The sequence below is a fragment of the Anomalospiza imberbis genome, chromosome 13, assembly GCF_031753505.1.
Source record: "Anomalospiza imberbis isolate Cuckoo-Finch-1a 21T00152 chromosome 13, ASM3175350v1, whole genome shotgun sequence".
NCBI classification, from domain to species: domain Eukaryota; kingdom Metazoa; phylum Chordata; class Aves; order Passeriformes; family Viduidae; genus Anomalospiza; species Anomalospiza imberbis.
Window position 1 is genome coordinate 7,994,384 of NC_089693.1, and position 24,427 is coordinate 8,018,810.

General features: G+C 55.3%; 3 protein-coding genes across 3 annotated transcripts; 1 reads left to right on the forward strand and 2 right to left on the reverse strand.

The window, feature by feature from the left end:
* Nucleotides 1-1,101: 1,101 nt before the first annotated feature.
* On the reverse strand, nucleotides 1,102-12,020 carry KIF7 (kinesin family member 7). Its single transcript, XM_068203742.1, has 19 exons — nucleotides 11,649-12,020; nucleotides 10,078-10,278; nucleotides 9,416-9,827; nucleotides 8,328-8,859; nucleotides 7,895-8,032; nucleotides 7,528-7,749; nucleotides 7,065-7,115; nucleotides 6,604-6,755; nucleotides 6,206-6,312; nucleotides 5,746-5,901; nucleotides 5,245-5,447; nucleotides 4,937-5,134; nucleotides 4,627-4,752; nucleotides 3,975-4,151; nucleotides 3,472-3,687; nucleotides 3,061-3,267; nucleotides 2,392-2,590; nucleotides 2,151-2,300; nucleotides 1,102-1,948 (listed from the first exon to the last, which is right to left on the reverse strand). The coding sequence occupies exons 1-19, from the start codon at nucleotides 11,947-11,949 to the stop codon at nucleotides 1,563-1,565; spliced, it is 4,134 nt and encodes a 1,377-aa protein (XP_068059843.1). The 5' UTR covers nucleotides 11,950-12,020; the 3' UTR covers nucleotides 1,102-1,562.
* Nucleotides 12,021-12,160: 140 nt separating this feature from the next.
* LOC137481827 (ras-related and estrogen-regulated growth inhibitor-like protein) lies at nucleotides 12,161-15,737 on the forward strand. The gene is made up of 4 exons (XM_068203749.1): nucleotides 12,161-12,933; nucleotides 13,358-13,411; nucleotides 13,676-13,752; nucleotides 14,309-15,737. The coding sequence occupies exons 1-4, from the start codon at nucleotides 12,795-12,797 to the stop codon at nucleotides 14,732-14,734; spliced, it is 696 nt and encodes a 231-aa protein (XP_068059850.1). The 5' UTR covers nucleotides 12,161-12,794; the 3' UTR covers nucleotides 14,735-15,737.
* A 218-nt stretch (nucleotides 15,738-15,955) lies between these two features.
* Nucleotides 15,956-22,144, reverse strand: PLIN1 (perilipin 1). Its single transcript, XM_068203746.1, has 9 exons — nucleotides 21,935-22,144; nucleotides 21,247-21,305; nucleotides 20,428-20,626; nucleotides 20,217-20,299; nucleotides 19,617-19,869; nucleotides 19,089-19,432; nucleotides 18,422-18,568; nucleotides 17,525-17,758; nucleotides 15,956-17,016 (listed from the first exon to the last, which is right to left on the reverse strand). The coding sequence occupies exons 2-9, from the start codon at nucleotides 21,289-21,291 to the stop codon at nucleotides 16,633-16,635; spliced, it is 1,689 nt and encodes a 562-aa protein (XP_068059847.1). The 5' UTR covers nucleotides 21,292-21,305; nucleotides 21,935-22,144; the 3' UTR covers nucleotides 15,956-16,632.
* Nucleotides 22,145-24,427: the final 2,283 nt, after the last annotated feature.

Genomic DNA, 24,427 nt, shown 5'->3' on the forward strand with positions numbered 1-24,427 from the left:
CTGAATTTTTTCCCTTGCGATAGTGAGCTGTTTGTGCATAGCAGGATCTCAGGGAGCTCACATCTCTGTGTCTACTGACTGCACAGGAGGTGGAGAGCTATGAAGATGGTGTAAGGTCATCCTAAAACAAGGCCATCCTAAAACCTCTGGGAAACCAGAGGTTTGTTAGGTGGCTTTGAGGGGCTAGATGGGATTGAGTGGAGCTTGTTTCCTGGACACACAATTTGTTACAGGAAAGCTGTTAATTTCCCACTGGGAAGAGGAATGGAATCCTGTGCTTAACAATGATTGATGTGCTTCTGGGAGAGCTGCACCTGCTTGAAGGATGTGGAGTTAACACAGGCTTGGAGCTCCAAATTTGCTACTTATTTCCAAGGAGGATGGATTGTTATTTTTCCTGTTGAAGGTCTTTGTTTGCAACAGCAGGAAATGAAGTGTCTGAACTTGATCTTGAGTACCTCAACCACATACAGAGCCCTCAATATTATCCCCCCTCACTGACACCACTACAGGTCAGGTCAAGGATGTAGGAGATCAGAAGGTGGTTGCTATATCCAAATGCTGGCTTTTAACTTGGTGTGTTACTCCTTAAGTAGTAGTTGTGGTAGCTGTTCTCATTTCAGACTGAAGCAGTGGCTTGTTTTTTAGGATCAAGTGGTCAAGCAGCCCTTTGCCCCTGCCCCTTGCCTTTCTTAAGGCAGATATCTGGGCTTTCATTTCTTGCTCTGCCAGAGTTAAACTTAGTCTCCCTTCCTGAGCTGTCAGTGTTAAGCTGCAGCGTTGTATTTAGTCTCTCTTAAATCCAGACTGGAAGTTCTCTCAAGAATATGAAAACCCTGCTTTTAAAGCAGCTTAGAGGCTGCAAGAGAAAACAGAACCAGAGTTCCTTTTATCATGGACATTTCAGACAATTCTGCTGCTGGCTGGAGATGTTCTTCCTGTGGCAATTTAATGTAAGAGGCCTACTAGATGTGGCTGGGACTACTTAAACAAAACAAGTGTTTAAACATTAGGACAACAGCAGCTGACTTCCCATGCAGTGAGACTTAAATACAACTTTCCCACATACCCGGACTAAGTAGCCCTTCTGACAAGTCACCGTTTCATAAAACTCACTCTGCTTTATTAGAAAAGTTATAGTAGAAATGTAAAAAACCCAAAGTTACTACAAAAATCTATGTACAAATTCTGCAGGACTGCAGAGCATCTCCCTCTGAGGCTGCCAGGGCTGAGCATGCTCTTCAGCTGAGAATTCCACATTGTAAACAAGTTTTTAGTGTTAAGAGGCCTGGAAGCAAAGTGTCTCCTGCTTCACAGTGTTTAAGCTGCTGAGGGAGCAGAGGAAAAGCTTCGACTGGCAGCAACATGAAGAATGTAGGCTGGTGCTCCCACACCTTACACACTCAACTCCCTCATGACAACAAGTCACATCTTTCTCTTCCTCAGGCCTCTGAAATGTAACAGGGTTGTCGCCAGGTTGATTTGTGGGGCAGGAGGGCTCTCAAGCTCAGGTCAATACCTGCTGCTCCCTGCCCTGTGCCAGCTGAGCGTTAAGCCTGGCTCTAGAGCGGGTTTTTCCTCACGTCTATCATGGCTGGGTGGTAAGGCACTGGGCTCACGTTCAGGCTGGCTCTGCGCAGCTCCCGGCGGGGTTTGGGAGCAGCAGCCAGGCTCCGTGGTGGGAGCAGCTCGTGGGGCTGCCCCGCTCTCAGCGAGTGCTCTGTGTCCCTCTGCCGAGGGTCGCCGGGGCTGTCGCTGGGCAGCGAGGAACGCCGCCATGTCGAGGGCAAAGGGGCGTGCACCAGGTCCCTGCTCTCATCCCTGGCCCGAGGGCTCTCTTCAGCGGCAGCTGGAGGCACTGGCTGCTCCCTGAGGCTGAATTCCTCACAGGTGCCAAGCTCAGGGGCAGCTCTGTCCCCAGCCCCATGAATGCTCCTCTCCATCCCTGCTGGGAAAAATTGAGGGTACAGTGAGGAGAGTCACAGGGTCTTCACTTTTCTCATCAAAATTGGTGTCTGTATAGCAGCTGCTGAAGGACTTCTACATGCACTGCTCTAGACTGCTCCAAGCTCTCACTGCCAGGCATGGGAATTGAACATCCCTTTTAACTTGGCAGGAACAGCAAAGCTCTAGCCTGGGTTTCCTCTCACCTTTGGTCTGTCCAGGATGGAGGTTCATGTTACTCAGTCTCTGGTTCAGCTCCTGGTTTGCCCACATGTAACGGCTCAGCTCCTTTTCCAGCACTTGAATCCTCGCCTCATACTGCAGCTTGCTGCTGGCCAGCCCCTCATCCATGTGCTCTACAAGCAAAAACAAGACTATTTCAGCCTGGGAGCCCGGAGAAAGACAAAAGCAGTTAGCAGTGCAGCTATTTGGAGAGCTGGGGGTTACCACGGCTCTGCTGCAGCAGTAACTGCATGTTCTGCTCGTGCTCCTTCTGCTGCAGGGTCAGCTGGCGGTCCATCTCCAGGCGCTGGCGCTCCACGGCCGCCTCCAGCCAGTACACCAGCTGCTGCTGCTCCTCCAGCTGCATCTCCAACTCTGAGAAGGCAATGTGTTGCCTGTGCTGATCCTCTCGCAGTGTCACCACCTGGCCAGGGCCCAAGAGCAAGGAACACTTCAGCTCCTTCGTGCCTGGGAAGATTTCCTGCCCCACCGAACCCCAGTCACGTTAGTTTTTTGGTACAGCTTACAAAGGTTAGTAGTGCTGGGATGTCAGAGCTGCCTTGTGGAGGGAAGAGCCAAGGTGTGGCTGCACTGATGTGGCAGAGCCACTTCAGGGATCCATGCCTCCTATGACTAGTTAAGCCCTTCTCCCAGCTAGGGGTCATGGTGCTGTGGCTTTGTGGGCTTACTTTACAGGACAAAACTACAATATGATGCAAGGAGAAAGCCTGAAACTAAGGAAAAGAGGAGTGTGGTTAGGTCATCATTTCTGTTAACAAGTGTGTTCAAGCTCTGTTGCGTTTATTATGTGTTCTGGCTGGCTATTAATGCAATCACTAAGAGCCACTAAGTGAAATACAGCTCCCACCAGCGCAGAGGGCAGTTGTCTCCCACCTTGTCAAAGTACTTGCAGAGCAGAGCTCGTGTCTCGGAGGAGGAGAGGTAGCTGAGCTTGGCCATGAGGTTCATCTCACACTGCGACAGCAGGCTGGCCGAGGCCCGCAGGACTCGCTGCCTGCACGTGATGGACTCATTCTTGTACTCAATGGCTGCATCCAGAGCCTCAATTGCCTCATCCAGCTGGAACAAGATCCGTTCTTCCTGCCAGGGCAGAGCTCTAGTTACCAGGGAGCAATGGGTTTGCTTTGTCTCACCCTGCCCTAGCCTTCCTTGTCACGTCAACAGTGCTGGTGAGAAGCTGGGACATGCATAGTTAGGAATGTGGGGGAGAATCTGCCAACGACCACATGCTCAGTCTTTACTTCTCTCCTACAACCTCCTGCTCCCCAGCCCCAGCAGAGGTACCTCTGGGGACAGCAGTGTGCCCTGACGCAGCTTGTTGTCGAGCTCCAGCCTCTGTTTGAGCAGCTGGTCCTTCTCCTGGCGCAGGCTGTTGATCTCCTGGCGGATCTGCTGCTGGTCGTGGGCACTGCCGTGGCGCAGCTGCCCGTTCTTCTCACTCAGCTCCTTCTCCAGGTGCTCCAGGCGGCTGGACACGCGCACTATGTCATCTGTCAGGGCCTGCAGCAGAGCACGCTCGAGGGGATCTGCTCTGAAGGCAAGTCAGGCCCTCAGCCCCGTTCTACTCCCTCTCTAGGTCAAGTGACCCCCCCAGGCAGACATAAGCCAAGGGCTACCAAACCAAAAAGCTCATACTCTTCAACAGAGACAGGATTTCCTACCCACTTCCCAACACCACCTCATCCTGGCCTGCAGCCAGACCCAGGATAGCACCCGGGTGCCATCTTCCAGCCTCCACCTCTGCTGGAAATCAAGCAAAGGGCTGAGGTGTCACACTCCTGTCTTACCTGGCTGGAGCGCAGCCGTTTGCTCTCCAGACCATTCTTCTCCTGCAGCAGGGCTTCCTTTTTGGCCACAATAGCTTCCCGCTTCCTCAGCTCATCTTCCAGCTCATCCAGGGCCTGGCGCTGCTCGAGAACTTTATCCATCTCCATGTCCAGCCACTTCTTCTGTTCCTCAATTTTCTGATGGAGGGAGAAGCAAAAGGTGTGTGTGTGTGCAGACAGCAGCAGCGATGCCCAGGACTGCTGGACTAAAGAGCAGCGGGGTTGAGATCTGAACAAGAGTCCTTATTCCATCTCTGCTAACCCCCACAGCCCAGACTTTGCTGGTTTTATCCTTCCATCTCCTCCACGAGGCAGAGCTAAACTAAATCCCCAGCTGTCAAGGAGTTCTTGGAGGGCACATCTCTCACCACCCTTCTGCTAACACACAAAATTTCAAAACTTTTTTACCAGTGCTAGCATTTAGATGAGATCCTGTTTCTGGGCTAAGAAAAGATCTTAAGTCCTCTGCTATTAGATGCAAATAACATTATGGACTGTCCTTCTCAAGGGTGCGATGGGCTCAGGTCTCTGTTTTCAGATCTTTCCCATCAGCCTGCAGTCTGCCCAGCATCCCCTCTGAACAGGAAAGCAGAGGCAGGCTTGCTGTTTGTACCTGCTGCTGCTCCAGGCTGATTACAGAGCCATTGCTGCCACTCCGCCGCTTCCTCTGGAAAGCCGCAATTTCCTCGGTTTTGATGCGCAGGATTTTCTGGTGCTGCTCGTGCTTCAGTTCCAGTTCCTGCATGTGGAAGAGCAGCCATGAGCAGGGAGGGTGTGGGATATGTTTGCCCAGGGCCTGGGGGACAGCTCTTTGGATAGAGCTGTCTCCATGCTCTCCAAGACAATCACAGACCACATGAGAGCCCACCCACTGTCATCCTCACAAACCCCACAGCAGCACAGCTGCTCCTGCCCTCTCCTACCTTGACTCGGTGCTGTCCCTTGTTCACCTCTGTCTCCAGCCGCCGTTTCTGCTCGCTCTCCTCGCGCAGCCGCCGCTGCAGCTGCGCCTGCTGCCGCCGCATCAGCTGGATGTTCCTCTCCAGCTCCTGCACGCGCTTCTCGCTCTGCGCCGACAGCGACACCAGCCTCTCTGTCGCCTGCTTCTTCTTGCACAGAACCTGCCAGGGGGTGAAAACCACCCTTGGCCTCGGCAGCTCCTCTCTTTGCAGAGATGCCCCCAGCTCCATCCCTGTTCAGCGCCGGGGTGGGCAGAGCCCTTCCCCCTCACCTGTGCCTTGCTCCGCGCGACTGCCAAGCGTGTGCGGTACTCCTGCAGCTTGCGCTTCTCCCCAGGGTCCCACGGCTCTTTGCCCTCCAGCTCCTGGAGCTGCTTCTGGCTGTCACTCAGCTCCGCCCGCACCTGCTCTGCTTCCTGCTCCAGCTCATTGATCTTCTGGCTGTACTGCTTGTTCAGAGCCTGGGCATCCTTGCCTGCAACACAGCCCCCTCTCTCACAGCCACGATCCTGGCCCTTCCTCCTCTCCCCAAGTATTTTTGGCTACAGAGACGGAATGTTCCCTTTCCCTCAGCCACTCCAGGGAAGGGACAAACCAGTGGGAAGGGTTTCTGTCAGCTGGAGGGATGGAGAAACAAGGCCCTGCTGCTTACAGGGGAAGAAACTGAGCACAAGCAACACAGAGAGAGAAGATGAGGATGGAAGAAGAGACTAAGCACAAGTAGAGGAGGTTTCATGGGAAATGGGTGCATATTCCTGCCAGTAGCCCTGCACCTGTCTTAATGAGCTCCGTGATCAGCTCCTCCTTCATGCGGATGTTGATTGCCAGCTCTCGAATCTTCTGCTGTGCTTGCACCAGCCTCCACTCAGAGTCTTTCCCTGGCAGGCGCTCCCAGGAACCAAGCAGTGACTCCCGCTTCCCACAGACCTCTGGAACACAGATTCCCAGGTCAGGAAAGTCCTATCTTAGCAGATGGGTGACAGAAGAGCAATCTGATCTTGGATCTGTAGCTGGAGTCTGGCACAGCATTGCCCAGTCACCTGAAGCTTCCACGATAACATACACCCTTGCCAGACCCTATGAGTTCAAGTTTCTCCCTAACAAAAGCATCTGGGCTCCAGTTTTGCTTTTTTTTTTTGTCCTCTGGGCACATCCAGGTAGGACATCAAGATCTCCCAGTGAAGCACCACCAGCCCATGGAAGATTATCCAATAACCTATGGGTGCTACTTGCCTTTTGACAGCTCCAGCTGCTCCTCCTGGATTGAGCGGGCATTGCCTCCACTCGGCTCCTCGCTCCACTTGAAAATCTCTTTCTTGCTCAAATTTTGGATCCCATTTCTAGAAGGAGAAGCAAATTAATCAGTTTGGCACTGCTAAAGCTGTTCACACTAAGGACCCTCACGATCCACAGGCTTCAGAAGGAGATGGAAACAATAGCTGTGGTCAGGAATGATGGCAATGAGCTCCCCAGGGCGCAGTAAGGTGTATCAGCAGCATCACTGACACCACAGGCAGCATTTGCCTCTACATGAGAAATGAGAGCTGAGCTGTAGCAGTGGGGCAGCCAGGTCACAGCCAGGGGCAAGGGACACGGCACAGGGACAGCTGGCTGGGACAGCCCCAACTCACCGGCACTGGGACAGGGACTGTCTCCGTTCCCATTCCTCCATCTCTTCTCCTGAGGACAGTTCTGATGGCTTCTCTGAGTCCTGGCTGAGCTCCCTCCTCAGCACCACCTCTCTGACCTCAGGATCTCCAGTCGGGTGCTGTGTGTGGTTCGGGTGCCTGTCACCCTTGCACCAAGAATGACACAAGAACAGGCAAGAGATGCAGCATTAAAAGGAAGAAAAGAAAGCTTTAATGGAAAGGAAACTTTGGCTTAAGTAGACCCATATGATACATTCTATTTGACTGGTTAGTTAATAAAAACATTGTTCTCACACACCATCCTTGAGAGGAGTAGAAAACACCACCTGCAGATTGTTTAGACTAACAAGTTAACACATGCCTACAACTCCCTAAAAATTCTCACAAGCCACTGTGAGAAATGATTGCCGTCTCTCTCTCCCTGACCAGGCTGGCATCCACAGGCGCCAGCCTGCCAGTTCCTCCTTCTGCAAGGAGGAGCTGCTGCTGAGCTTCTGGGCACAGAATTGGAAAGAGAGGAAACAAGCTGTGTGAGAGCCAGTGTTAGGTGTTAGAAAAAGTGGCTCCCAGCTGAGCATCACTGCTAGACATAAAAGCAACAAAATGGATTGAGTGTATTTTCAGGAGAACCAGTGTGTTGCCAGACCCAGCTGCCTGTGCTTCTGCTGCTCAAACACTGAACAATTCTGGAACTCACCCACAACATGAAAGCAAAAGCCTCAGTTTTGAAGCTGGGCTATTTTTGCCAGAGTTGTAAAACTCTGAATTTGAACAGTGAGCACAGTCCTCTGAACTACACTTCTGACAAGGATCACATTGAACAGCAGGGCAAAAGCTCTCCCTACAGTGGAGAGCAGCCAAATGAAGAGGCAGCAGTTCTTCAGTGGCACAGCCTTATGCCCTCACCTTGCAAAGAGCTCTTCCATTCTGCTCAGGAAGCAGCCCAGAGGGAATCCCACCAAAGCCATGGGATGGGGCAGCATCCAGCGGGGCTGTGTGAGGTCTCTGGCTGGCAGTGACCAGGTGAAGATTTTCCAGCAGTCCTGGCACACACAGGTTTGGCATTGCCATCTCCAAGCGCACGTGCAGCTCTGAGATCTTATCCTGCTGCTCCTGCAGTTTGTCACTCTAGGAAAAAATGAGAAAAATGTGGTTACATATATGTTGATCTGAGACCCACGGCAGAGGAACCTAAAAGCTGGGCTGAGCACCCCTGGGCAGGAAGGAGAGGAGTGGGGCAGGTCCCTACAAAGAGAGCAGAGCCCAGAAATACCTGCAGCTTATACTGTTCCATAGCATCCTCCAGGGCAGCCAGGAAATCACGGTTCTCCTCCTCCAGGCGTTCCACTTGCCTCTGTAGCTTGGCCACCTGCTCATCTTTGACGGACTCACACTTCTTCTCAGTGCTCACCTGCTCCCCAAAATAAAAGAGAGGCAGCATCAGCATTTGTCCTTCCCTTCCTATCTCTGCAAGGACACGACAGCTCTGCAAACCCAGATTCTTCCTATGCAATAAATCTTTCAGCTGCAGCTGAATCTAATTTCTCCCTGCCTGCTGGGGAGACCATGTCCTTCTGCCTCCCTAGGGCTTTCTGGACAGGTTACTTCTCCTCCCCCGTCTCTCCTGACCCTTCCATCATGCTGTGCTGGGGCTGCTGTGGCCATGAGATGAACCCAACCTCAGAGCTGCAACACCCCACAGTTACCTGGGCTTTTGCCAGTTTTGAACCTTGAGCCTCCAGTCCCTGCTCTTCCATGGAGGTGCTCTCGATGCCGCTATCCAGCCCGGCTGAGGTCAGCTCGCTCCTCTCGCTCTCCACGGCGCACAGCCACTCCTTGACGCGCAGGATCTGCTCCACGGTCAGGTTGCTGTCCTCCTGGAGCTCCGTGAGCAGCCGGTGCGCGGCGTCGGTGCAGGTGCGGTAATGGGCGCACTCGGCCAGCAGCCGGGCCGTGGCGTCCGGCGCGCCGCGCTTGGCGCTGCCCGAGCGGTGGATGATGCGGGTCTCGGAGCGCTGCCGCTGCTCCAGCGCCTTCTGCAGGTTCTTTATCTGCAGGTGGAGCTCCTCGATGTGCTCCGTCTCCTTGCGGCAGTTCACCACCGCCTTGTTCTGGATGTTCTGAGCCCGGTTGGCGTAATTGAGCGTGTTGAGGCTCTCGTCGAAGTCAGAGGATGAGGGGCTGACACAGGCTATCATCACGGTCTGGGCATTCCCCCCCAGAGAGTCTTTCAGGATCCTAAGGAAGAGCACGGGGATTAAAATAACAGAAATACAAAATAACACAGGAAACAGAATGTTTTCAACCCTTTTCAGAGGTTAAGCCCAAGGAAAACCATGTCCTTGCTCTGTAGTTGGTTTGGCACCAGTGAGGTGAATGCAATCATTAAGCAGAGGATTAACAGTTTGCACCACGGCAAGTCTCCATTCAAATAACTCCTGGTGTTGGGAGCTCCCTGACCCTGTGATCACTGCTAGGTATGTGCTGCCAGGAGTCCTGCTGGAGATTGCAAAGGCCACCTGCTCAAGCTAGGAACTAACTGTGGACCATTTAACAAGTCTACTGGAGGTATTTTTTATTCCCTGACAGGCAGGAAGGACAGGATAACCCACAGCAACACCTCATCTCAGCTATAGCAGTGTAACTCAAGCAAGCCTCATTATCTCCAGCTCTGCAATGAGCTAGGCCTGCATTCCAATCCTGCTCCTCAAGATTCCCTACAGGAAAACCCACAGAGAGGGCAGACCTGTAAGCTGAGCCTGTGAGACGTGGGGGGTCCTGGTCCCAGTGGTACCTGGTGATTTTGGAGTCCCTGTACGGGATGTGGGTGGTCTTTCTCCGAGGATCTCCCAAGGCACTGATGACGTTGCCCAAGGCCAGGAGGCCACAGTTGATCTGGATACTCTCCTTCAGCCTCTCCCCTGTGTTTCCTGTCTTCACAATTCGCTCTGAGCCCGCCAGGTCCACAAAATGAAACTTGGACACCAGGACCTGTCCGGCGGCGGGCACAGCGGGGGCGTGGTGGTGCAGGGGCAGCCGGCCAGCCCCGCGCCGCTGCTCCATGGTCACCGTAAAGATGGTGTGCGAGCGGCTCGACTGCCTGTTGATGTGGGTGGCTCCCGTGTGCTTGGCTGTGTTCCCCATCTCCAGCAGGCTCAGCACCTCGTCCAGCCCTTCCACTTCTGACTCCTTCACACCGCAGAGCACTGCAAAGCAAAGGCAGCTGTGGCTGGGAGGGATGGGCTGCCTGAGGATGCAGCTCCTCTGCACAGCCTGGTGCTGTCACCCTGCCCATACGGGGCCTTGCCCAGACCAGCTTTCAAGATCAAGCACAGCAAACTGCTGCAGGAGACAGAGGGGTGGAGGGGGAAGATCTGGCTCTGCTTTCATGGATAGATAACCCATCTCTGGCCTAAAACATGAGGAGAAAAAGAGCCTGTGCAGAGCCACACATACCAATGTTCCCCTTGTCATCCTCCCGGATCTGGATATCTTTGCTGGCTGTATCCACCTGCAGCAAGTCCCGAAACTCCTCCTTGTACACTTCCAGGTAGGACACTCGGACCGTGTAGTCGATCAGGTCATTCTCATCGATGAGCCTGAAGGTCTCAGCCATGGCTCGTGGGATGATGCCCTGCTCATCTTCATTGATGGAAGCTGGCAAAGAGAGGCACATGCTCATGGAGCATCTAGGGAGCCCACGCTGGCTGGGGACAGAACTGAGGTCAGAAGCCTGCCTGCAACACACATCAGCTGGAAAGGAGCAGCCTCACAACTCTCCCACAGCTCAGCCCTCGCAGCCTGGATTAAACATCCCACAAGACCTCTGGGCAAATCCTAGCCCACTGCTGTGCTGGGATTCTAGCAAAGCTGCTTGTTTCCAGTCCTTCCTCAAGAAGGAAAAAGCACCTCAGCATTTTAGTGAGTATCAAACACCATGCCCGCAGCTGCAGTGTGCTGTCCTTTGAAGCCAGCATGACTCCACAACTTTTCCCAACTGCGAGAAGCTTTTCTCTTTTTTCGGTGCTTGCAGCTTGCTTGTATCTGGCCACAGCACTCCACTGTCTGAATTTTAAATGTTTTTCCTTTTGTCTCCAACAGCCATGTAAAATGGCAATTCCAAAATCTGGTGCAATGATAGCTTGAACTGGGAGACTGAAAACAGATGTACATTAAAAGTATGAAACAATTGAGTGTTTACAAATGATGCAATTAACTAAAGATGACTGAAATGTTTACAGTACATCCTCTGCAAGAAATCACAATGCCATTAAACCAGAAAGAAAAACTTGTCTCTTTCTTCATTTCCTTCATATAAAGAAATTAACAGGATTAACACTTGCAAACCTCCCTCTCCTTCAGGTTTATTTCAGGACCTAGGACTATCACCACCACCTCCAGAGCTGGTGGAGGACCAGGTCCTGTCACTTGTCCTGCAGTGAAAGAGGAGAAACCTAGACATTGTGATCTCAAAGGTGTGGAGACACACCTTTGGGGGGTGGCTAGAGAAACACAGGTAGGGGGAAAGCAAAGGCTGCTGGGGGTGAGATGGTGTGGGGAGGTTGGCTTGAGCTGGAGGGGCTGGCAGGGTGGAAGGGTTGTTTGGGAGTGAAACTGGAAGTGATGGAGATGATGATGATGATGCAGCTGGGTTTGGGTAAAGAGAGCAAAGGTGCTGAAATGGGTGTGGACAGCAGCATCGGTGGGGCTGGTGGGCTGGGAGAGATGGCTGGGATAATGGTGGTGTGGGTGGCTTGGCTGGGAATGGAAGGAGATGGAGATGGAAGGAGGTGGCGATGTGGGGCTGGTGGGGAGGGCAGGCGGGTAGTGGGGATGCTGACAGGACAGGGATGCTGGTGGAGCAGGGATACTGGAGGAACAGGGATTCTGGAGGAGCAGTGATGCTGGTGGAGCAGGGATGCTGCCGGGACAGGGCTGTTGTCGGGACAGGGACGCTAGTGGAGCAGGGATGCTGGCGGAACAGGGATGCTGGCGGGCGGGGAGCCGCCGGTCCCGGCGAGACTCACCGACGCTGGCCTCCCCGATGGTGTAGGTCTTGCCGGAGCCGGTCTGTCCGTAGGCGAAGACGGTGGCGTTGAAGCCGCGGAAGAAGGCGCGCAGCAGCGGCTGGACGCAGGCCCGGTACACGGCCGCCTGCCCCGCCGCCTCGGGCAGCACGGCGGCGAAGCGGAACCGGCGGCGGCCCAGCGCCACCTCGCCGGTGGCGGCATCGCTCCGCAGGCAGGGCCGGTGTCCCCGCAGCGCCTCCCGGGGCAGCAGCGGCCGCACCCGCACCGCCACCCGCACCACCGCCGCCTCCGCCGCCATGGCCGCGCCGGGCGCGCCGCGATGGCGTCAGCGGCTCCTCCCGGCGGGCCGGGCAGGGAGGATGCGGCGGGCCGGGAGGAGGATGCGGCGGGCCGGGCAGGGAGGATGCGGCCGGTCCTCGTTACACCCGGGGAGAGCGGCCGGGGGGAGCGGGGGACGCCCGTGGCTGCGGGAGTTGCGCGGCGGCTCCCCGGTGCTCCAGAGAAACTCCGTCACTCGGGAGATGCTCCGTCACTCTTGGGATGCTTCATCACTCACAGGGGACTCCATCCCTCGTGAGATGCTTCGTCACGTGCGAGGCAGCGCTCCGTTAATCGTGAGGTGTTCCATGTCAGGTGAAACAAAAGTTCCGCCACCCATGAGATGCTCCGTCAGTCACAAGGGACTCACGTCTCTCATCACCTGCCTCATCCCTGACGAGACGCCCCAGCACCGCTGACACTCCTCCACTCCCGGCTGACATTCCCACGATCACCGTGGGGAAGGGACAAGGGGCTGCGTGGCCCTGGCGAGGCACAAAGTGCTTTGTGGTGGGGGCGTGGGCACCTCCGGGGATGCAGTTTGCGGAGCAGCTGGCGCCGACAGCTGGTGCTTCCCGGCCGCCCGCCGTGCCGGGGGCTGGCAGGGCCGGCTCAGCCGCTGACGTATGCTCAGGACAATCTGAGCGATGACAAAGTTTTTCATCCGGCTGCCTGCAGTTCCCTCTGCACCGCCCCTGCGGCTGCGGGGAGGGGTATGGGCCTCGTGGGTCCCCTGGGTGCCGTGGGAAGCGCTGGGCTGTCGGCTGTGCCGAGCCGAGTTGCACACACGGCTGGGACCGTCCGAGGGGCTCGGCCGCGCTCGGCATGGGGCTGCGGCTCCCACTGCGCCGGAGCACCAGCTTCACCCCCGACCACCCTGCCCTCATGGAGGTGCCTGGCCCCACTGCCCTGAAGATGGAAGCAAACGTCCTTGTCATGGGAGCAGACAACGTTGGGAAATCAGGTGAGAACTGACCGTGAACTGTACCAGGGGGTTCCCAGGCTGAAAACTGCAGCAGTGTTTGGCGGACCAGTGGCAGGGAGTAGCCCGTGGAGCAAATTGGCGAGATAGGGCTGAGCCCCTGGGGTGCAGCAGCTGCGATTCAAGGTGGGGAAGCTGAGCACAACCTTGTAGCCAGCCGGGGAATGACAGGGGAAGGTATTTTCCACTGAGCTGCAGTTTGCTGATGCTCCGGATCGTGCAGATGCTTTGGTTCGTGCTGTGCCTCTGCTGCACTCACAAACCTGCTGGTGGCTGAGGAAACTCAGAGGTCGTTCCTGCTTGTAGGAGTTTACAAGGGGACGGCACCTGACTCTGCTCTGGATTTAGAAGGGAGAATCCTCCAGGTTTTGGGTTATTCTAATGATTTCTGTCCTTCCATCTGCAGCTCTGACCGTGCGTTTCCTGACCCGGCGCTTTATTGGAGAGTATGGAGACATGGGTGAGTGCCAGGCCAGGGCCAGGCCAGTTCCCAACAGGGACTGGGGTCGAGAGACAACCCTGCTTCTGCCTGTGGGATTTCATTGCAGCCCATCCTCTCCTGCCTTTCTCCAGAGCATTTGCCTGCTCCCAGGGGCTCAATGTTGTATTTGTTCAGTGACGCATCTCTCTGCTCCAGAGCTGCTTCTCTGGGGTGCAAAAGGTCCAGGGTGGCAGCTGGTGACACCATGAAGATGACTATTTTTTTTTCTTTTTTGGGGTGCAGAATTCATCTACAGCCACAACATGACTGTGGATGGCCGAGAGATCCTTTTACACATCTGGGATGTCCCCAATTCCCAGGTGAGAGGGCTCCACTCCTATCACCTGTTTCTACCCCAGGGACAAAAAAAACCTTTACTGGAAGTTACCTATGGGGAACCACAGGCTGGGAGGTCCAGTTGAGCAAGGCTTTCAAATCAGAGGGTTCATAAGTGACTGAACTCTTCTCACCTGCCAAGCAGAGGACAGCAGTGTTGCTGACAGGGTAGCAATAGCCCATGGCCCATGGCCCTCTGGCCGAGAACACTGGAGCTGAAGCACTGACGCCAATACAGGACTCTGCTAAAGAAGTAGAGGTGCTGCTCTGAGATCCCCACACTGTTATCACCTACAGCCTGCAGTGCTTGGCAGCTGGGTGAGGGTTAGGATTAGGGTGTGATGCTGAAAGCTGAACCATCCCCCCTTAGTTAGTGCTGCCAGGTGCTGCTCTGCCCTCCTTGGTACTCCTCTTTCTCTATGCCCTTTTGCTGTTCTCTAGCTGTCCCTGTCCTGACAGGCTCAAGGTTGCCCTCTTCTATCAGGCAGGCCTGGAGGGAGGGAGCCCAATAAAACAACCCTTCCTTTTGTCTTTCCCCAGGAGCAGGCAGAGGACGGGTCCTCAGAGGAGAAGCGAATCCAGTGGGCGGACAGCTTTGTCCTGGTCTACAGTATCTGTGACCGCGCCAGCTTCAACATCCTGCCCCTCAAAATCCAGTTCATCAAGGCTGCCAAGGAGGGGCAGAGCCAGGAGAAGGTGCCCATAGTCATTGTGGGCAACAAACGGGACCTGCACCACCAACGGGTAGTGTCCAGCGAGGAGGGGCGGCTCCTGGCCCTCTCTTTAGACTGCGGTTTCTATGAGGTCTCTGCAGCTGAGGCTTATCACGGGGCCCTCATGGTCTTCCATGGACTGGCCAAGCTCATCCCAGACACCAAGCTGGCCCTGAAGAAGGGTACAGGGATCCGTGGCATCGTCAAGACCATGTCGGCCGTGTTTGCCCGTAAGCGAACAGACTCCCTCTGAGCTCCTGCACAGGTGTTGCTGCTCTCTGTGCTGCCCTGCTGGGCCAAGCCTCCTCGCTGGGAGCCAATGGAGATGGTGTGTCTCTTTCCATAAGTATGACGGGTTCCTTGCTGTCCTCCTAGTGTCAGGGTCTGGGTGTCCTCCCTCGCACAGCCAGTGCAGCCAAGGACTGTAGTGGGTTACTCTTGGCTCTGCCGTGGGACAGGCTCATCTCTTTGCTGTACCAGCTCTTTAGGTGCCTCCTGCTTTCTCCTTCTGTCCTCCAACACTGGAAACCATGGGGGGATTTTGCAAAAGCTCCAGGCAGCAGCATCCCTAGCTCCTGCAGCTGGAGCTGCCCAGGCTGTCAGCGATTAGGAAGGATATCCTGCTCTTGTACAGCACACGACTCCCTGTCTCTCCACTCCTACTCTGGGATCCTTATCCCTGTTTAACCCTCATCAGGATCCTCTTCAGTAACCCTGGAGCACCCATGAGCTGGAGAGGTGGGGCTCTCTCCACTGGGGAGGCACTGGTAGTTCCCACGTGTGTATCACCGAGTGAGAGTGTCCCAGAGCCCAGGGCACCGGCGATCCTGGGGACTTTGGAGAGGGCTGGTGCCTCCCATCCCCCCGCCGTGCTTTTGAACAGTCATGGCCCTCTCCCCCACAGCCTTTCAGCGATCACAGCCGTTTCCCTTGTGCGGGCGAGCGCTGTACAGGCTGTGCCTGGGAAAAGCCAGGCGCGGGGCTCGTTCCCAGGATGGGAATTGCACCACACGCCTTCCCAAGCCACTCCTTCTGTAGGGCTGCCTGTCCCCGGGGAGGAAAGGAGCTGGGGAAAGCGGTCTCTGGGCTCCTCACTGAACCCTCTGCTGCTGGGAGGCTTTTTCCTGCCTCCCCCAAACCCTTCTCTTTGTGCCCTGGGAAAGCAGTGTGTTGGAAGAGGGTTTGTGCGTGCTGTAGGGACACTGATTTTTCTGCTGTGTTCTTCTGGAAATGCAATAAATTGTCTTTGGCAGGAAGCCCCGGCTCCTTGGAGCTTTGAATTTGTACTTGGGGCATGGGAAGAGACACGTACCGTGCTGGGCATGAGCACCCTCTCTCCCAGTGGCAGCTACCCGCAGGGAATGTAACAGGATGTTTCCCGCACCCACTCCCTTGGCCCTGAGATGGGGGTCTCACCCCACTGTGTTCCCTTGGTTTGGTGTCTCACTCCCACAGAGAAGCTGAGCAGATGGGGTGAGCGGCAGGTGGTTTATTATTGCAGGTTTATTATTGCAGCAGATACAACAAGGTGTTGTGGGAAGCCAGGTGATCCTGTGGGAGAGGGGCTCCAGGAGCTCCACCTGTTCTTTTTCCTGACCCCACCATCCATCCCAGCTGGGAGAGAAGTGCCCAGGGCTTTCCCACTCATGAATCCTGCTGGTTGGTGGGGATCTTCAGCCCCTCCATGGAGGAGCAATCTGTGCCTAGGGATGGGCCCTGCAAGGGGGGATGGAGGGAGGAAGGATGGGGAAGTAGGCTTGCTGTGGTGATGTTTGACAGCTTTGCCATCCTCCCCTTTCTCTCTCAATGTGTAGCCCATCTAAGTTCACTCTGTCTGCTGAGCAGGGCCCAAGGTAGCCCAGTGCCAACCCTGGGTGGTCCCTTCTTCTGGTCTCACCACTATTTCCAATCTCCTTCACCTTCCTAGTCCCACCTTCCCCTACCTTCTCCTTCTGGCAGCATTGCTTTTGGTTGCCTTTATTCCCCCATCCTGGCCTTGATGCACTCCAGAATAAGCTATCCCATGGCCTGTCTACCACTTTAAGCTCCTGTCCTGGAACAGGGGTGTGTGTGGAAAGCTGGCAGGGGCCCAGGCAAAGCGTGCTGAGGGGATTTGAGAGGGGCTGGGATGTGCTTGTCCCGCTCGCTGGCTCAGTCCTTCTTGAAGACAGGACTGTACAAGTTGCCGTAGTAGGCCCGGCTGTACATGGAGTCGGGGCTGAAGCGGTAGGAGCCCTCACTCACCCGCCTGTTGTAGGGGGAGAAGGCGGATTTCCGCGGGAATGAGTAGTCGGGGTCGAAGGCAGGGCTGCGGTAGTAGTTGTGCCGCAGGAAGAGGGGGTCCTCGAGCCCCAGGAAGGAGAGGGGGTGATGGCCACGGTACAGCCGCCAGTCACTCCTCAGCTGGGATTTCTCCTCAGTGGAGGGGGCAGCAGGCTTGCTCTCCTCCTCCTCCTCCTCCTTCTTCTCTTTCTTCTCCGTGGTGGTCTTGCTGCCCCTGGATGCTTCTTCTTCCTTCACCGACTGCCTGCGGAGCTGAAAGATGGGCTGAGCACCCAGCCAGGCTGTACCCACCTGCCAGCCCTGCTCCACCTGTGCTTTACAGCCCCCCCCCACCTTGAACTGGGACGATGTCAGGAGAAGCCAGTTTGCACCCAGAATGGAGAGGGGCGGGTGGCTTATAGTCCTTGAGCAGCTGTGGTGGAGAAATGCTCCCAGGGGAACAACAGGCTAAGGTAAAGGACAGAAAACAGGGTCTCAGCCTGAGCTTTCACCTTCCCAGGAATGTGGTCACACCTTGGCTTGGACATGAACTGTGTGAAGGTGTCGCCACTGTCTGACCCATTTGTTCTGTTGAGGGACTCACTGTCATGGCTTTGGGGATGCTCAAGAGGAGGGTGGGACTGAGGTGTCTTCATGGCACACCATCTCCCCAGTCTGGTACCCCCTGACATTGCCTGCAGCTGTGGGGTGCTCATGGCAGGAGATTGAGCAAAGTGGGCTTTGCTGGAGATGGTCAGGGCCTGGCTGGGGGCAAACTCACCGGCACGTAGCTGTACAGGGTGCCCAGCAGATGCTTAGGGGCACTGACGAGGGTCCCCCCGAGAGCATCCACTGTCTCCATGGCCCTGGACAGCCTGCGGGGGGTGAAGAGGATCAAGCCCTCTGCCGCATCCCAGGCCACGGCTGGGACCTTCTTCACGCTGGAGATGCCCGAGGCGCAGGCGGTTTGCAGGTTGTGAGCCACGCTGCCCACGAGCCCGGGGTCCTGTCCCGCCTGCCCAGAGAAACCAGCTCAGCTCCTGGAGCTGCCCAACCTCCAGGCAGGACAGGGGTGGCCCTGGTTTCCCTATCCTCCTTGCAGCTCTAAGCCTGAGAGATTCCAGCTCGCTGCTCTGCAAAAGCCTCCACAGCTCTTTGCAGCAGGGTCTCTGCCAGCTCCCCCCACTCCAGGCCCCGGGGGACCCTCTGCTCGAGGCTGTGCTTCCGCTGCAGGCAGAGGCAAAGGGCACTGACCCCAACCTGCTGCTTCCCGTCCCCAGGTCCCAGCGGAGCCGATGCAGGAGACTGTTCCCAGACCCACCGGCTCACACCACCCCTCCCTGCTGGGACCACGGCAGGGGATTTTCAGGGGTGTTCAGAACATCAATGGGGAGTTCAGTGCTGACATCCCACAGCTCCAAAGGAGTTTTGAACATACAAACCAGGGTGGTTTTGCCTGGCACAGAGACTGCCCACAGCTCCCAGCTTTGGGGAAAGGGAAGGGGACTCCTGGGGCTGCCACACTGCCAACCCACTCTTGCATTCTCCAAGCTGCATTTCAGGATTGAGCAGGGATAGGGGCTTAGTCCCCAAAGGTAAGGGGGAACAGCCTCCGTGGTCCATGGGTAGGAGGATGCTTGGGAGCATTCTTAGCTCACTGCTCTGCTTTTCTCCATACCTTGGTGTGGTTGGTGTCTTTCTTCCCTGCCTTCTCCTGCTTCTGCTCTGGTGCCTTGCTCTGGCGCCGGGTCAGCCATCCCTCACTGCCCTGCCCATCACTGCGGGCCTGAGGGGCCGCAGGGGCACTCGGCTTGGCCAGGCTTCCCTGGAAGGGGAGCAAAGAGCCACCACTCAGAGGGAGCTGGCTGGTCCCATCCACTCTCTCCTGTTTAGCCTGAGGATTTCACAGGGGTGCACAGGGAGCAGGGAGTTAATTTGTGCATCTGGGGAGAAATCCTGAGGGCAGATGGGAGCTCTGGGATTTTGGCACAGGCCAGGGAAGTTGTTCCCACTGCAGCACAGGGTAGGAAAAGTACCTGCTTCTCCCCAGCCCCTCTGGGTCTCTGCAGGGGCTTTTTGCTTTAGGAAGGATGTTATGGCAAGGCCATAAATCAATAGCTACATGCTGGGAACCTGCTAAAAATAACTTGTCCCGCTAATGTGGTACATGGTTATGTGTGAACATCACGCAGGAGCCGCCAGGCCCAGCTTGTCCTGCTGAGCAGGGGAAGTGAACTCTGCTCAGATCTGCTCCAAGGAGCCTGAAATGTCCTGTCTGAAAGCAAAATCAGCTCAAAAGAGGACATGGGGGAGCAGGAACCCAGCAGATGGGTTCTGGCACTCACCAGGATGGGGATCCAGGAGGCCAGCTCCTGCCCTTTGGTTTTGGCACGCTGGAGGCTTTGGGTGGTTTGCTGGTAAGCGCGGTGGGACACGGTGCTGACCAAAGCGCCAATCCGGCCCAGGGTGCTGGGAGCACTGGGTGTGCTGGGTGTGCTGGATGCCCTGGGAGCGCTGGGAGCCCTGGGAGCACTGGGAGCACTGGGAGCACTGGGAGCCCTGGCAATGCTGTGAGCACTGGGACCCCTGGTAGCACTGGGAGCACTGGGAGTGCTGGGAGTGGTGGTAGTGCTGGGCTGCTGCTGAGACACCTTTGGTGTTGACAGACGTTTCTTTTTGGGCTTCTTATCTAAAGGTAGAAGAGTACAGCAGAAGAATGCTGGGAAGGTTACATTCTGGTGGAACAACCCTCCTAGGCAGCCTTATGCCTAGGATCCAGGGGCTGCCTCCTGCCCCATGCACCCCAAAACTCAGGAGCCACCCAGCCAGTTGTCACCAGACTCCCTCAGAGGGGATTTGGGCATCAGGACTACCTGCTTCTTCATCCTCCTCTGGCAGCAGGTATTCCATCAGCTTCTCCAGCCCTCCCAGGGCTGTGTCAACCCCTGCAGCTGCCATCTGGGTCACTGAGTTCTTCCTTGTGTACTTGGCTGTCGTTTCCACTGTGCTCTTGGTGGCCTCATAGCCCTCCGCTGCCAGCTCTATGATCTTATCCATGGAGCTGCCAATGGTGCTTTTGGCGCTTTGGAGGGGGCAGGAGATGGTGTCCTTCAGTTCAGATGCGAGCTGTGGGCAGAGAGATGGAGAACGGCCCCTCTGGTGTGCTTGGGGTAGCATACGACAGCCAGAAGGACCACAGGGACTCCAGCCATGTCCATGCCAGTAAACAGCTCCAAGAGGGGCATAACAGCTCTCTCCAACCTGGGCTGGAGGTAGCTGGCAGGGATGGGACACAGGACATTGCTGACTTATATTTGGGAGCCCCAACCATCGTTTAGGCTGCAGAAGCCCTTGGAGGAGCCCTCACTTGGAGATGTTGCCTTGTTTCCCAGCCAGCAGCCTGTCACCATCCAGAAACAAGACTAGAGGAGATGTACTGTGGGGGGTCCCAGATTGTCCTGCCTGTGACTTACCTTGTCAACAGGGTACTGGAGAGCAGGGATCTTCTCCTCTAGGTGGTCCAAGCCCCGGCAAGCCAAGTTGTTGGCCACAGCGACTGCCTTGGGCAAAAGTATGGTAAGAAGAGCACCTGGGCTGTGCAGGCACGTGCTTGTGCCACGCTGTCCCCGCAGGGGATGCTCTGCCAGGCCCCCCTGCCACGTCCCCCCCAGCACACGGACTCACACTGCGGCTCCAGCCGGCGCACCACGGGCTCCATGCCCCACATGGCCAGGGCGCCAGCGCCCTGCACGCCCCGCTCGTACACCTCGCACACCGAGGCCATCAGCGGGTGGGACTCCTTGGTGCTGCTGTACTTCCGCTGCAGTGTCTCACACGTCGAGCTCACCACGGGCAGCTGCAGGACCCTCTGCAGCACGTTCTCCTGCGCATGGAGCATGGACATGGGTGAGCCAACAGCTCTTCCCTGAGGAATGCCCCACTGCCCACACACCAGTGGCTCCTGGTGGGTTGCAGTGACCAGAGGACCTTGGCTTGCACAGGAAGAGGAGGAGGCTGTTTCTCTAGCCCTGCTGAGAGTCTCCCAAGTATGTTGAGTAAGGACAAGCAGGCTGGCTGCTGCCACTGAGGGAGCAGGGACACCACAGGCAGTGTCCGAGGGGGTCGGTCTCCACTTCTCCAATATCCCAAGCCCAACTGTTTAGGTGCTTTCTCTGGCTTTCCACCCTGTGGAAACCTCCATGACTGCTGGAGGTCTGGGAACTAAATGGGGCACAGATGAAGGACAGGCACAGCTGACAGCTATCACTTAGTACTTGCATCAGCTCAAGGGTACCTTTTTTGAATCTGAACTATTTAATTTCAAGTATGCAAAAAGGTTTGTCCTTTCCCTTCGATGATTGGTAAAGATCCATATAAAGAGAAGATGGAAACATGTGAGACAGCATGAGGTGTGGCTGGTATTCATCCAGCACAGTCGACACACCCTACCTGGCCCCCTTGGAGCATCTCTGCCCTTTTCTCTCTCCCTTTCCCTGCACCCACCTTGGCACTTCCATCCTGCAGAGCCTGAGTCTTCTTCACCGTCATTGTGGTAAATCCACCTGCAAAGCAAAGTTGGGAACCGCAGACTCTGCCTGAAAGCAGGGCTGGGCTTGCGCTCCCCCCTCACTCCTGCACCTCCCAAGTACAGCAACTGGGCTGACATACACCTCTCGTGGGTGCAATGGACGTGGCATTGCCCAACACTTGACTTTTTACCAGTTAAACTGTAAAACCAAAGCTTCCATGCAGCCCTGCCTTGCTTGTGTGCCTTAACACCCAAAGATAAAAAAAAATTCCTTAAAGGCATGTAGTTTAGAGAAGTTGTGGTAAGGGCAGGATAAAGTGTGCTGGCAAAGCAAACTCAGAGCAACCAGGATGCTAACAGATGTGCATGAGAGTAGACTCTGCCTGAGAAGGGGTAAGAAGGCAGGACAAGAGCAGACAGAAGAGCGATGGGTAGGGATATGTTGAGATGTCCAGCTGAGGTCAGCATCCCCCTCATATATATCTGCTGCTCATAATGCCAACACTCATCCTTGTGAAAACACAGCTCCAGCCCCAGCACAGACCCTTTTTTCTTAGCAGCAGATGAAATTCTGGAAATCTAGAGAGAATGAGTGATCCCTGCTCTCACTCCCTGGTCCCACTGAAGCTGTCCCAGAGCACCCAGTGGGCACAGACTACTCACCAAGGGCCAGCCTGTCCCCAGCAGAGCAGGAGCAGAGAGTGGTGTCTGCACTGTCCCTTCACCCCGGTCCTGTGAGGGTGATGCACTGTGCTCTGGCCACTACCACCACCACGAGGCCCCACCTCCCAGTTGCGTGGGCTCGGGAGCTGACGGATTGTGGTGGAAACGGGCCAAGGAGCTCCCTGAAACCACCGTAATTGGGAACAGATGATGGCAGAAAATCCTCTTTGTGGCCTTCCCTGCAGAGTCCAGAGGCCGCAGCACGGCTGAAACATTCCGGGGTTTAACACCACTCCTTCCACAGAAGATGAGAAGAAGCTGCCCTGGGACCTCACCACCTTGAAAGCAAAAGATCATGAGCAGACAGGGAGAAGGTGAAGAGTCAGGGTTTCCTAAGAGATTAAAACCTTCCTGTATTTCTGTAAGCCCTCTTGTGCCTCATGATGGACCAGGGTACAGTGCTGCTGGGAAACCTATCATAGAACAAGAACGTGGTTCCTCCCCAGGAGAGTTTACTAAGCACAAGGAGCAGAAGGCAGATGTGGGAGACATATTCTGCTTGAAGCAATCTGGTTTGGCCAGGTCTGCAATTTCTAAGATGATTCATGAGGCTTTTGGTGAGGAGGCTTTGGCTGAGGGTCAGGGCAGACACTACATTAGGAAAGCTTTAGGCATTTGGAGTAGATGGAGAAAAAGATCAGTTTGGAAGTGATCTCTGAAGATCACCTCGTTCAACTCTTGCTCAAAGCAAGGCTACCCTTAAAGCCAGATCAGGCTGCTCTAGGTCTTGTCCAGTCTTAAAAACTTCCAGTGAGGGGATTCCCCAGTTCCTGTGCTAACCATACTAATGGTTAAACTATTTTTTCCTGATGTCCAGCTGGAATTTTCTTTGTTGTACCTGACATCTCCTATCTTTGCTTTGTGCACTTCTGAGCAGAGTTTGTGCCCCTTTTGGTGCTGGTGCAGCCTGTGTCCCATGCCTCTGAATGCCTTACCCTCTCAGTGATCTTTTGAAAGACTATTCAAGATGTGTCCTGTGATGGTGGGACCAAAACAAGACATGATTCCCCAAATGTGGATTCACAAATGCTTTGTAGAGGAACAACTGCCCTCCTTGACCAGCCAGCAGTGCTCTCACTAAAATGCTGCTCTTCCATGGCCTGATGCACAGGAGGCACACTGAGGACTCACACCATTGCTAACAAATCCATTTGTGATACTGATTGAAAAGAAGACCACACCACCTGTATGGGACTATGCCAAGTTTTGATTATTGACTACAGACGAGCCACACTGATGAGACGAGGACATTGTGGTGGAAAGAGGACAAATGCCAGACAACAAGGCAATAATAGGGAGATCAGTGCAGATGAGAGGTCCAGGGCTGCTGTGTGTCCTGGATCAGCTGGTGAGGCAGGGAGCCCCTTGGCATGTGGCTCATGATGCCCATAGCTGCCCAGCACTCCCATTCAGCACATGCAGGTGAGCACCCAACGTGGCTCCATGGCTCCCTGCTTGTGGCTGCACTGCTCCTACTTGGGGGTGGGAGGCTTCTCTGGGGCATGGGAAAGCCAGAGGTGGAAAGAAAATACCCCCTTTCCTTCCCAAAGAGCCCAGAATTTGCTCCCAGCCCGGGGCTGTGCCTGCCTTGCTGGCTGGTTACAGAGGCACATGAATGTGCTGGGCTGCCTCCAGCTGGTGCTGGGGTCAGTCACTGCCCTTGAGACAGAGGGATAAAGGGCACCAGCCTGCTTGAAAGTTTGCTCTCTTGGCACTGAGATTTTTCCAGCCCCGCTGGCCTGGCTAAAAGTGCAGAGGGCACAGCAACCTCCTCTTTCCCTTGGCTGGAGTCAGGAGCCAACACAGCCTTTGCCCTACTAATGCCTGTGCTCATCCCCTCCCCTTCCTCTGGGGCAAAGGCTGTGCCAGCCCTGGCTCTGCAGGGCAAAGGTACCATGGCCTCCCTGCCCCACCACTCCAGCTTGCACCAGAAACACTCCCTGTGCTCCTGCAGGCAATGTTTAGAGCTCACAGATCACAGGGTACAGGGAAGCAGTTTCACACCCCTGCAGTCTGCTCCATAGTCAGTAATATACCACGGTGAGGGGACCAGCCAGGTCCAGTTATACTTTGGTCTGGGAAGGGGCTTGAGAAGTATCTGATTCATTTCCATTCAGGATCAGCAACCCCTTAACCACTGCTGACAGATGTCTGCCCAGTTTCTTTTTAAGGCTGCCCTCCTAGGCAAGCTATTTAGATTTTTTATTTTACTTTCAGTTCAAAAAATAGGTGTGATTTAATTCTTTGTGGCAATATAGAAGTATTATCTCCAGGATTTGGAGACCGATTTATTGCCTTGCTCTTGGCAGAAAAGCTTTTAGACACTTGGAAGACTATTCACACCCTCCCCCAGTCACATTTCCTCTACAGAACGGGTGTATTTGGTATCTCCCTGGAGGTGTTGGTTTTTAGCCTTTGCCTGCTCTTGACGCT

Excerpts from the sequence above, each read along its gene's own strand:
- KIF7 (XM_068203742.1), bottom strand. The coding sequence starts at position 11,949 with ATGGCGGCGGAGGCGGCGGTGGTGCGGGTGGCGGTGCGGGTGCGGCCG. Across the intron at positions 5,448-5,745 it reads CACGGAGCTCATTAAGACAG|GCAAGGATGCCCAGGCTCTG; the intron begins GTGCAGGGCTAC and ends GCTGTGTTGCAG. Across the intron at positions 1,949-2,150 it reads CCATCCTGGACAGACCAAAG|CAGGGATGGAGAGGAGCATT; the intron begins GTGAGAGGAAAC and ends AATTTTTCCCAG.
- LOC137481827 (XM_068203749.1), top strand. The coding sequence starts at position 12,795 with ATGGGGCTGCGGCTCCCACTGCGCCGGAGCACCAGCTTCACCCCCGAC. Across the intron at positions 12,934-13,357 it reads AGACAACGTTGGGAAATCAG|CTCTGACCGTGCGTTTCCTG; the intron begins GTGAGAACTGAC and ends TTCCATCTGCAG. Across the intron at positions 13,753-14,308 it reads GGGATGTCCCCAATTCCCAG|GAGCAGGCAGAGGACGGGTC; the intron begins GTGAGAGGGCTC and ends GTCTTTCCCCAG.
- PLIN1 (XM_068203746.1), bottom strand. The coding sequence starts at position 21,291 with ATGACGGTGAAGAAGACTCAGGCTCTGCAGGATGGAAGTGCCAAG. Across the intron at positions 20,300-20,427 it reads GCGCCGGCTGGAGCCGCAGT|TCGCTGTGGCCAACAACTTG; the intron begins GTGAGTCCGTGT and ends TGCCCAAGGCAG. Across the intron at positions 17,759-18,421 it reads AAGACACCAACCACACCAAG|GCGGGACAGGACCCCGGGCT; the intron begins GTATGGAGAAAA and ends TTCTCTGGGCAG.